Raw genomic sequence first — 12,613 nt, forward strand, 5'->3', positions numbered from 1 at the left:
CCTGTCTATATAAAGTCCAACAGTTGACAGTGCATGTCAGAGCAAAAACTTAGCCATGGTGTCGAATTAATTGTCTGTAGAGCTCCGGGACAGGATTGTGTCGAGGAACAGATCTGGGGAAGGGTACCAAAAAATGTCTGCAGCATTGAAAATCCCCAAGAACACTGTGGCCTCGATCATTCTTAAATGTAGAAGTTTGGAACCACCAAGACTCTTCCTAGAGCTGGCCACCCGGCCAAACTGAGCAATCAAGGGAGAAGGACCTTGGTCAGGGAGGTGACCAAGAACCCAATGGTCTCTCTGACAGAGCTCCAGAGTTCCTCTGTGGAGATGGGAGAACCTTCCAGAAGGACAACCATCTCTGCAGCACTCCACCAAGCAGGCCTTTATGGTAGAGTTACCAGACGGAAGCCACTCCTCAGGAAAAGGCACAAGACAGCCCACTTGGAGTTTGCCAAAAGGCACCTAAAGACTCTCAGACCATGAGAAACAAGATTCTCTGGTCTGATGAAACCAAGATTGAACTCTTTGGCCTGAATGCCAAGAGTCATGTTTGGAGGAAACCAGGCACTGCTCATCACCTGGCCAATACCATCCCTACAGTGAAGCATGGTGGTGGCAGCATCATGCTGTGGGAATGTTTTTCAATGGCAGGGGTTGGGAGACTAGTCTGGATTGAGGGAAAGATGAACAGAGCAAAGTACAGAGAGATCCTTGATGAAAATCTGCTCCAAAGCGCTCAGGACCTCAGACTGGGGCGAAGGTTCACCTTCCAGCAGGACAACAACCCTAAGCATACAGCCAAGACAACGGAGGAGTGGCTTCGTGACAAGTTTCTGAATGTCCTTGAGTGGCCCAGCCAGAGCCCGGACGATGACGTCTTCTTCAGTGACCTGACCATTGCACTTATGTATAGCCTTGTGGCCCATTGAGACTCAACAATGTCAAATAATAATAATGATAATATGATTCAAGGTAAATGGCAAATTCTAGTACAAAATAATACTAATGATAAGATAAATAATGTCTTGTTAATCAAAGCTTCATTAATTGTAGCACTACAAATGTCATATACTGTACATGCTCAAATGCACATTATTATTAGTATTATTTGGTGCTATAATTTGCCAATTACCTTGAAATATATTATCATCATAATTGTTTTATATTGTTGTGTTTATTATTATTATTATTCATTTTTTGTATATATATTTTTTACCCCCTTTTTCTCCCCCATTTTCAATCTTGTCTCATCGCTGCAACTCCCCAATGGGCTCGCGAGAGGCGAAGGTGGAGTCATGCACCCTCCGAAACATTACCCGCCTAACCTCGCTCCTTAACACCCGCCAGCTTAACCTGGAAGCCAGCCACACCAATGTGTCAGAAGAAACACCGTTCAACTGGTGACCGGGGTCAGCCCGCAGGCACCTGGCCTGCCACAAGGAGTCACTAAAGCGCGATGAGCCAAGTAAAGCCCCAGCGGCCAAAACCTCCAAGTGCCTTAGACTGCTGCCCCACTCGGGAGACCCCTATATTGTTTTGTTTCAATGGGCCACTAGATAGGAGGTAAGTGCAATGGTCTGGTCACTCTGAGGGAGACATCACCTTTTTGCATCCTGTACAATGGATTAAAGTGAGCTAAAATAAATACATCTCTGCTTTTTTTGTAGCTTTCTCCAACTCCTCTCTGCCTTGAATTAGTCATTTTGTATGTTTTTCTTGGTAAGCCTTTCTTGTAATATGGGTCTGTTTGTCAGGCAGCACAGTCATGCTAGGTCTGCTCTGTTGACCTGAGCAGGATGGGATTAGATTATTGCTCTGCCCCTAGGACAACACTGGCCTTTATGGGGAAGAGGAAAATAGCCGTGACGTTACACAGTACAACTGGTACTTTAACGTCTTACTTGATGGACGGACTACAAACATTATTTAATCTTTGGCCAAATGTACAGTACTATATGCCGAGATAGACTGATAATTTAGAATGCTGTAAAATAACCTATTATCATGATCTTGCTTAAGTCTGGTTGCCGTGACGATGTTGGCTGTCTTTAAGTCACCAAAATCATTATCTCTCTTTGGGCTGTTATATTGTTGGCTATCTTGGGCGCTCTACTCTCTTTGGTCTGACGTTGTTCAATTTCTTGAAGTGATCTACATGTATATCATCTACTCTTTTTGGTTTGTGACATAGTTGGCTATCTTGAAGTCACCTGTGTTAACTCTACTATACTCTCTTTGAACAGGCTCATTGCTCGGTGGAACGAGCAGGTATGATTGCCGGAGTGAGGATGAAGAAGATTCCGACTGAGCAGTCAGACAAGTATGCTGTCCAGGGAGAGACCCTCCGGAGAATGATACAGGAAGACAAGGCTGCAGGACTCATCCCCTTCTACGTAAGAACAGAACACACTCATCCCCTTCTACAGTACAGTGGCTTGCGAAAGTATTCACCCCCTTGGCAGTTTTCCTATTTTGCTGCCTTATAATTAAGGATCAGCGTTCCATCAATGGGACAGTTGTAAATCATGCAGCGCGTTATGTCAAGATCGCAGATTGTAGAGAAACAACAAATGTCGGTACATATAAGTGTCTTATATCGGCTGAAAGCTTAAATTCTTGTTAATATAACTGCACTGTCCAATTTACAGTAGCTATTACTGTGAAAAAATGCCATGCTATTGTTTGAGGAGAGCTCCTAACAACAAAACACATTTTTCACCACGATAGGTTTGATAAATGAAATGAAAGGTGAAATGTGCACTTACATTCTGAAATCTTGCTCTGATTTATCATCCAAAGGGTCCCAGAGATAACATGAAATGTTGTTTTGTTAGATAAAATCCTTTTTCATATCCTAAAAAGGTCCATATAGCATGCACGATCGATTTTGTATTTCCACTCGTTCAATTTGCAGAGAAAGGAATCTGTGAAAATCTCACCCTAAACGTTGTTTCAACGAGTCAAATCACGTTCGTATCTATTCCTCAGAGATCCTAGAAGGTAACAAGACTTCACTATTTCATTAGGGGTGTAGTATATCCTATAGGACACCATATTTGGTCAGAGAGCGATGCCTTCATGAAACGTCAATGATTCGGGCGGCCATCACTTGAACGACTGTATCTTTGTCAAATAAGGACCAATCAGGGTCAAACAAAGCTAGCTAGATAGCCAATGAGCTGGGCTTTACGGGAGTATCCATGTATATGTTGTAAAATGTAGCTACTAACCTTGTATGATAGCATGCCTTATCATTTTGGACAAAAATTATAAGGATATTCAGAGTTATGAAGTTATGAAAACTGGTTGTTTTGCAAATGTTGAACTTATAATATGGATATTAATACTTGAAAAGCTAAATCAAAGTCCAAATATACAGATTTGGCGATATTCTTGCTGAAAAATGGAATATGAATGCGAATGTCTCCTTCACGATTTGCCCAAATGTACCTGGGGACTTCACACTAAATGTCATGTAGTTCACTCATTCTTCAAGTTATCCGTCTGAACCTTTGCACATACACTGTTTGTGGACACCATCAGAATTACAACCAGAGTGAACTATGACCTTTCTCTTGCATTTCAAAGATGGTGGTAGAAAAAGAAAGGTTGTTTTTTTCTTTGTATTTTCTTCTACCAGATCTATTGTGTTATATTCTCCTACATTCAATTCACATTTCCACAAACTTAAAAGTGTTTCCTTTCAAATGGTACCAATAATAATAATTTTTAGGGGGTTTGTATCATTTTGATTTACACAACATGCCTACCACTTTGAAGATGCAAAATATTTTTTATTGTGAAACAAACAAGAAATAAGACAAAAAAACAGAACTTGAGCATGCATAACTATTCACCCCCCCCAAAGTCAATACTTTGTAGAGCCACCTTTTGCAGCAATTACAGCTGCAAGTCTCTTGGGATATGTCTCTATAAGCTTGGCACATCTAGCCACTGGGATTTTTGCCAAGGCAAAACTGCTCCAGATCCTTCAAGTTGGATGGGTTCCGCTGGTGTACAGCAATCTTTAAGTCATACCACAGATTCTCAATTGGATTGAGGTCTGGGCCATTCCAAGACATTTAAATGTTTCCCATTAAACCACTTGGGTGTTGCTTTAGCAGTATGCTTAGGGTCATTATCCTGCTGGAAGGTGAACCTCCGTCCCAGTCTCAAATCTCTGGAAGACTGAAACCGGTTTCCCTCAAGAATTTCCCTGTATTTAGCACCATCCATCATTCCTTCAATTCTGAACAGTTTCCCAGTCCCTGCCGATGGAAAAACATCCCCACAGCATGATGCTGCCACCACCATGCTTCACTGTGGGAATGGTGTTCTCGGGGTGATGAGAGGTGTTGGGTTTGCGCCAGACATAGCGTTTTCCATGATGGCCAAAAAGCTACATTTTAGTCTCATCTGACCAGAGTACCTTCTTCCATATGTTTGGGGAGTCTCCCAAAGGCCTTCTGGTGAACACCAAACATGTTTGCTTATTTTTTTCTTTAAGCAATGGCTTTTTTCTGGCCACTCTTCCGTAAAGCCCAACTCTGTGGAGTGTACGGCTTAAAGTGGTCCTATGGACAGATACTCCGATCTCCGCTGTGGAGCTTTGCAGATCCTTCAGGGTTATCTTTGGTCTCTTTGTTTCCTCTCTGATTAATGCCCTCCTTGCCTGGTCCGTGAGTTTTGGTGGACGGCCCTCTCTTGGCAGGTTTGTTGTGGTACCATATTCTATCAATTTTTTAATAATGGATTTAATGGCGCTCCGTGGGATGTTCAAAGTTTCTGATATTTTTTTTGTAACTCAACCCTGATCTGTACTTCTCCGCATCCTTGTCCCTGACCTGTTTGGAGAGCTTCTTGGTCTTCATGGTGCCGCTTGCTTGGTGGTGCCCCTTGCTTAGACTCTGGTGCCTTTCAGAACAGATGTATATATACTGAGATCATGTGACAGATCATGTGACACTTAGATTGCACACAGGTGGACTTTATTTAATTAATGATGTGACTTCTGGAGGTAGTTGGTTGCACCAGATCTTATTTAGGGGCTTCATAGCAAAGGGGTGAATACATATTCACACACCACTTTTCCGTTTTGAATTCTTTTGAATTTTTGGAAACAAGTTATTTTTTCTTTTCACTTCACCAATTTGGACTATTTTGTGTATGTCCATTACATGAAATCCAAATAAAAATAAATTTTAATTACAGGTTGTAATGCAACAAAATAGGAAAAACGCCAAGGGGGTGAATACTTTTGCAAGGCACTGTATGCGATACAATCACAAATTGTAAGAACAGAAAACACTCATCCCCTTCTATGTAAGAACAGAACACACGTCCATTTACATGGACAAGCTTTGAGGCGGCAGATTGTCACTTAGAATGGACACATTCATTTTCCCCTTATTATAAAGAATATGCCACAATCAACTGTCCAGACAATAGTCAATAGTCAATCACAAATAACCAATAGTCCAATACAGTCCACAAACACACTCTTATGAATATAATGTACTGTATATTTCCAGAAAGAACATGCGTATTGAAACAACAGTCTAGCCCTAGAACCCACACATAGACTCACTGTGGCAACAGTTGAACGGTGAATTACATCTTTCTCCCATCTTCCTCTCCCCGTCCACTGCTGTTTGTGTGTACCATGCCCTGAGGCCTAAATAGCATGAACTGTTAATTGTAATCGCCTCCTCTGCCAAACCAAATTAAACTGGATCTTGTTAACCCATGATAAACGCCAGGAGATCAGTATCTGTAAATGATTACTATACTGGCCTAGTCTGTCTCCCGACAGACAAAGATGTCCTAATCACAGTGTTTATCTGAATGGACAAATCTCTTTCTATGGCTGTCTATAGAGGAGGAAATTACAGGTATGATTATCATATCGTTCAAGTATTATGGCATTATATTTTCAGTTATGCTAGAGCCCTTTGTTCGACCATCATAATACAGTACACCTCACTCATTGTTGTCATGAAGATGTTACTTTATGAGTTGTTGATTTTTGTTCTTTCATTTAGTTCTGTGCTACTCTTGGGACCACTCCCTCATGTGCATTTGATCACATTACTGAACTTGGGCCCATATGTAAGTATGATTCTCAAAGCATTATTAACACATTCATAATGGCTGTCTATTAGCACCGACACATGGTTGTAGACTTATAAAGACATAGGAATCTACTGTACAGCCATGTCTCAGGACCAGCTCTGTATGTTTCTGTACTACTGGTTCTACACATTTGTATTTTTGTCTCAGGTAATGCAGAGAAAATCTGGATGCACATTGATGCTGCATATGCTGGGAGTTCCTTTATCTGTCCTGAATTCAGACCCCTGTTGAACGGCATTGAGGTTAGAAACCAGCCACAAATACACACACACACACACACACAGTTCCAGTTAAATTGTCAGTGAACATACTTGTATTTACACCCATTATAATTTGTGTTTGATAATAACTTAATTTGACTGTCAAGAGGGAAGTGTGCTAGAATGAGTAATATGCCCAAAAATTGGTAGGAAATTAGAAAAGCATCCGTTGACCTTTTGAACAGCATGCGTCTCTCCAGCCGAGCGAAGCCGAGTGGAGAGCCACACTGAGAGCACAGATAAGGCTAAAGTAATTTCCTCAGGCATCATCAGACCTTTAGATGAAACCCCGCTGCTCTCCTCGTCCAAGAAATATCACTGTTTATTAGCGACACAAGTTCAAACAATGTTGGAGAGTGGGGGTGGGGGGGCAGGGATGTAGTAGAGGAGGCGGGCACACACGTGCACACACACACACACACACACACACACACACACACACACACACACACACACACACACACACACACACACACACACACACACACACACACACACACACACACACACACCTGAATGACAGGCAGTCAGGCACACCGGCTCCCTCAGCAGCTGAGGCTGGTTGCTAGGATATGAGTGATAGGCAGGCTCCTGCATCTGTCAGCATGGTAACAACTGGGCACGAGCCCCTCTGATTGATATTGTCTCCTATTGCTGCTTGCTTTTATTGCATCTGTGAAGGCAGATGGGAAGGATATTAGAAATGCAGCGATAGAGAGCAAATAGATGAGACTGGAGATTTCTCTCTTTGAGGAACCAAGGTGGTGACAATGGAGTTATTGTGCAAGATGCTCTATTTAGCATTTCAAATAAAGGTTGCCTAGGTGTTAGATATGCTGCGTACGCCATATATTTGGAGCCATCCTAGTGAAATATTGTTATCTGTTGGGGTGGTAGGCCAGCTGCAGTCAGTGCAAACCTAGTGATGGCATCAAGGGGCTTTTGTAAGATATTGTAAGACTACTGTTTTCCTACAATTAAATGGAAAAAAATGTCTTGTGTATTATGAGGGTGACCTGTACATTTGGGTCGAAATCAGCTGATTTGAATGGCCGACTCTTTTATCTTTTTCAGTTTGCAGACTCATTCAATTTCAACCCACACAAATGGCTGTTAGTCAACTTTGACTGCTCTACAATGTGGTAAGTTATCAAGTGATTGACAGTCAGCCTTTGTAGAAACATTGTTTTATTATTGAACAGGTTGTTTTATCTGACCAGGGGGACAGTCTGTAAAATTCCGTTCTGGTCATTTAAATAAAAACATACAACTTCCTTAAGTAAAATCTTTATTTGTATAATATATATATATATATATATATATATATTTTTTTTTTAAACATATTTTCTGTTCTATGGGGAGAGGGGAGCAGCTTCAACATGGTTTTTAATATTGATTAAAATCTAAACTGCCTTGTGAGCTCAGCACGACACTGTGCAACTATATACGTGTCTATAACCTAAAATCTAAGGCTGTACTCTTCTCCCCATCCTTAGTTACACTGTTGCTATTGTCGCTATTGACTACACCACTCTACAATGGGCCGTCATAACAAAGTCACCTCCAGAAGTAATATCTAGACACCTAAAGCATTCTTTAAACAGAGTGGGTGGGAATAGGCATCCCATCTGCCCTCTCTCTCATCACCCCACAAACAACCCCAACATTTCTTGTTGATAGAACGCTCAATGCCCTCCTCCATCCCCGGTGAGTTGCCATGACAAAGTCAGTTAACAAAGGAAATGACTTATGTAAGGAGAGACTTATGTAGTCTGCTCAGAAATAGCTGTCTGCTTCTTTTTTTATAGTGTGTTTTAATAACTGAAACAAAGTTAAAATTACTTGTAGCATCTCAGTTTATGAATAGTAGTATGGTATTATTGGTTTATAACAGTTTGTAACAATATGTCAGGTGAATGTGTTACTGAGAGACCCTGGTCTCACTTATAATCTTACTTCCTTATTTCATGCTCAACTGATTGTGAAAACATAATTATTTCAACTCATTCTCAGAGACAAAATCTAGAGCACAAGTTGTGCCAAGTCATTGTTTACAAAAACATTATTTCTGCTGCCTGCTGCAGTGTCATCCACTGTAGGGTGTCCCCTTAGACCATTGTCACTTTACAATACAATACAACTTTAATGTTCAATATAAGTTAACAAAAAGAGAATATACGTCAATAAAATAGAGATTATAATTTACTTATACTCTGTGTCTTTTGTAAGACTTAATGTACCACTGAACAGCTTCTGTATGTGGGGGAACTGTTTTCTGTGCTTTTCTTTAAAAAGCCTTGCCCTTTAGCCTACCCTTCTGTTTTCTGTTGGAGCTCTAAGAGGGTAACAGTGTTTAAGTGTTTCAGTGTCTGTCCATAGGGTGAGGAAAAGATCTGATCTCATTGGGGCCTTCAAGATGGATCCTCTATACCTGAAACATGATCATCAAGAGTCAGGTAGATATTTTTACACTGACAGTAGTCTGTATTGACATCACTTTTTTGTGTTATTCCTAATCTATTGGGTTTAAATGTGGTAAATCTAGCAATAGTCTCATCAGCATATTTACAGTATAGTGGTTTAATTTGATCAAGTGCAGATGATGTCTGGAGTCCCTGTAATGTAATGGGATGTGAATGGTGTTAGTGTGAGAGCCTAGTACGTCACATCATGGATCTGAGGGTCTGTCGGCTTACTCACCTCACAATCCTGCTGGCTTTAGGCTTGCTAATAAACCCAAGGTGGATAAACTAATACTCACCACCATAGCCCCATGTTTTATATGGCTAGGAAGTGTGTGTGTGTGTACGCGTGGAAACGTGTGTGCGTATGCTCGAGTGTGTGTGGGTGTGCATGCGTTCATGTACTGTAGTTGCACCGTATGTTTGTGTGTACTTGTGTTAGAGAGCTAATACAATAAGGCGTCCAAACGCTCTCCTAATCACACGCCTTACACAATATGTCACTCTAAAACAGTCCAATTCAATTACCGATGTCCCTCACGTCCTCCCAACAAAACATTTGCACTGTAATAGTCCACTAATGGTCCTGTTGCATCGCTGCCTGCCAGTGTTAGCCAGTGACAGAGTGTCACCCATCTTAGATGCAGATGTAGGCTGTGTCCCAATTAGAACCCTATTCCTTAGATAGTGCACTACTTTGACCAGGGCCCATAGGACTTGGGTCAAAAGTAGTGCACTAGTTAGGGAATAGGATGGCATTTGGGATGCAGTTACACAGCACAAGAGTCTGCCTCTGGCAGGCTGCAGCTGTGCCTGAAGCCTCCTCCTCCTTAATTGGACTGACAGAAAGACAAAAGACTGGCCAACCTCTCCTCACAGAGGGAGGCTGCTCACAGTAAGGCCACTGCTCCCCCAGCTCCAGCTCAATGAAATTACAGGTTATTACCACTGCAATAGGGCTTTTCTACTGTATGTGGAGGCAATGAGAGAGAGAGAGAGAGAGAGTGAGAGAGAGAGACTTGCTCTGGCAATGTTAACATCTGTTTTCCATGCCAATAAAGCCCTTGAATTTAATTTAATTGAGAGAGAGAGAGAGAGAGAGAGAGAGAGAGAGAGAGAGAGAGAGAGAGAGAGAGAGAGAGAGGAGAGAGAGAGAGAGAGAGAGAGAGAGAGAGAGAGAGAGAGAGAGAGAGAGAGAGAGAGAGAGAGAGAGAGAGAGAGAGAGAGAGAGAGAGAGAGAGAGAGAGAGAGAGAGAGAGAGAGAGAGAGAGAGAGAGAGACTGACAGAAACTCATATTTATGTTCATTTTTTCCCCTTTTGTACTATTTGCACATCGTTTAACACATCGTTACAATATGACATTTGAAATGTCTTTATTCTTTTGGAACTGATGTGAGTGTAATGTTTACTGTTCATTTTTATTGTTTATTTGACTTTTGTTTATTATCTACCTCATTTGCTTTTGCAATGTTAACATATGTTTCCCATGCCAATAAACCCCTCAAATTGAGAGAGAGAGAGAGAGAGAGCTTTAGAAGTAATGGTGCTGTAATGATTTGGTATAAAGCTCAGCGATGGTAACAACATTCCATAATATGGTAATAATTATTGTATAGACACATACTACAAGTGATGGACTACAGTGAATTAAAATGTTGGCTGTGAATTGCTAATAGTATAATTACTCATCTGTTTATTTACAGGGCTGGTCACAGATTACAGGGTAAGCTGAATGGTTATCTATTATCATTATATTCTGTCTATGTGTAAGAGTGACGCTGGATGTCATATCAGATGAGTTCATTCTGTTTGCTCCACTAACCCTAACCCACTTATCCCCCTCTGCCTCACCCTATCTCCCCCTCTACCTCACACTACCTCACAGCACTGGCAGATTCCACTGGGCCGAAGGTTCCGCTCTCTCAAGATGTGGTTTGTCTTCCGGATGTATGGGCTCAAAGGCCTTCAGGACTACATCCGTAAGGTAACAGCAAAGCACAGAAACAGCTTCGGTTCCCTTCCCTTCCTCTGTCTGTCAATCAAATCAGCCTGGTCTGTGTCTATCTAGTTCTGTCAGTAAATGAAGCAACAGCAGCAGCAACACATAAGGCCTCCAGACAAACACTGAGGCATACTGCATTCATCTACTGTCTATATTAGATAGAACAACTCCAGTAAAGCATGTTTGTAATCAATCATATGTAGGCTACAGTTGTCTTTTTACAAAACAGTGTTATTCAACAAGTTGACCATTGACTACTGTAGGTCAGATTACATAGAAATGTCTCTGTATGGGGCTTTTTCTATCATCTTGGTACAGCAGCATGCAGTTTCTGAATAGACATACAAACAGTAAGTTAATTATAGTGGACACACACGGACCATTAAACTTCAGTGGTGGTGACCTACTGGCTGGGAATGAGGAAGTGGAGTGGTCAGCTAATAATCACAGTTAGGACCAGAGTTTTGGCCTCATTAATGACTGAGTTGGCAGTGGAGTTATTACTAATAGTCCTGTCCTGGCTGTTCTCACTCAGCCTTTGATTACAAATACTGTACATCATGATGTACTACTGTGTAATTGTGATTACATGCAATGATACACGTTTCGGTTCTCATTAAGCATTCAATGCCACACACAGATTAGTGAATGAATGACATGTTTGATCCTGTGGTGAATAAGAGTTTGACCAGGGTGAGCAGGAATAGGACATGGTTTTTAGCTTGGAGGTTTCCCTCCAAGGAAGGTTGGACAGTTTGACAACTATTCCATGGTTATTTTCTTCAGATTTCCGGACATCTTTGTACAAACATAAAAGTACATACTGACCTAGCCCAAAGGCCGGCAGATGGCGATATTGAGTTGTTTCATTTTATCATCCAAAGGGAATCTATGCAACCGGCTATACATTCGTATCCCCTGTGGACTGGTTCGTACATAAAACATTCTCCATTCAGGCCGCAAAGGCATCGATTTGCTTCTTAACTTGATTTAATGGTGAGAAGGCATAAAAAACGGGGGAAATATGCATACCTACTTTATGAAACACCATTTTCCACCACCATGCTAGAGTGGCTAATTGCAATTCCCGGATGTTGTGTATCGCATTCAGCCAATCAGGTTGCAGCATACTGTTGTTTACCATTGGTCTGAACGCTGTACACAATGTCAGGAAGTAGCATTAGCCACCATTTTGTCGCCACTAAATCAAGTTAAAAAGGAAATCGATGCCTTTGTAGCCTGAATGGAGATTGTTTTATGTACTAACCGGTCCACGGGGGATATGAATGTATAGCCGGCTGCATACTGTAGATCCTCTTTGGATAGTAAGCTGAAATTACTCAATATCGCCATCTGCCAGCCTTTAGGCTAATACTGACCTTTTTATGACTAGATTCATTGTCAAAGAGCTTGTGCTTTTAATTTGCGTACTAAAACTGAGATATATCTGGTTCCATGGGCATACTAAACAACAATGCATTTTCTGTTCAATTCAGGAAGTTGTATGGGTATGGCTATGTGCTTTAATGTTCTTCTTGTATTTTCACATGTCTAACAGTTGTCATCACATTAACCCTTTGGTTGAGAATGGAGCCCTTCTCAAGGGTAAATGAACATTAAAGACAATGTAGCTACAATGTATGGTTTCAGCATTTGCTGAAGGTATATTACAACAGCCAGCTAGCTAGCTGCTGTAAGGACACCACCCTCTAGGAAAAATTATTCATTAAAATTAAGTTACTAGGGTGCCACC

At 41.3% G+C, this 12,613-nt stretch overlaps 1 protein-coding gene across 2 annotated transcripts in view; it reads left to right on the top strand.

Moving 5' to 3' along the window:
* Positions 1–12,613, top strand: part of LOC139573570 (aromatic-L-amino-acid decarboxylase-like) — a 34,635-nt gene that overhangs the window by 18,331 nt on the left and 3,691 nt on the right. For both annotated transcript variants that reach the window (XR_011674623.1, XM_071397188.1), the window contains exons 6-12: positions 2,247–2,396; positions 6,045–6,111; positions 6,283–6,377; positions 7,470–7,537; positions 8,775–8,851; positions 10,562–10,581; positions 10,744–10,842. Coding sequence is in view for 1 of the 2 variants with exons in the window: in XM_071397188.1 (XP_071253289.1) it covers positions 2,247–2,396; positions 6,045–6,111; positions 6,283–6,377; positions 7,470–7,537; positions 8,775–8,851; positions 10,562–10,581; positions 10,744–10,842 (576 nt within the window). In the remaining variant the exon portion in view is untranslated. The remainder of the gene's footprint in view (positions 1–2,246; positions 2,397–6,044; positions 6,112–6,282; positions 6,378–7,469; positions 7,538–8,774; positions 8,852–10,561; positions 10,582–10,743; positions 10,843–12,613) is intronic.

The sequence above is a fragment of the Salvelinus alpinus genome, chromosome 4, assembly GCF_045679555.1.
Source record: "Salvelinus alpinus chromosome 4, SLU_Salpinus.1, whole genome shotgun sequence".
Classification (NCBI taxonomy): domain Eukaryota; kingdom Metazoa; phylum Chordata; class Actinopteri; order Salmoniformes; family Salmonidae; genus Salvelinus; species Salvelinus alpinus.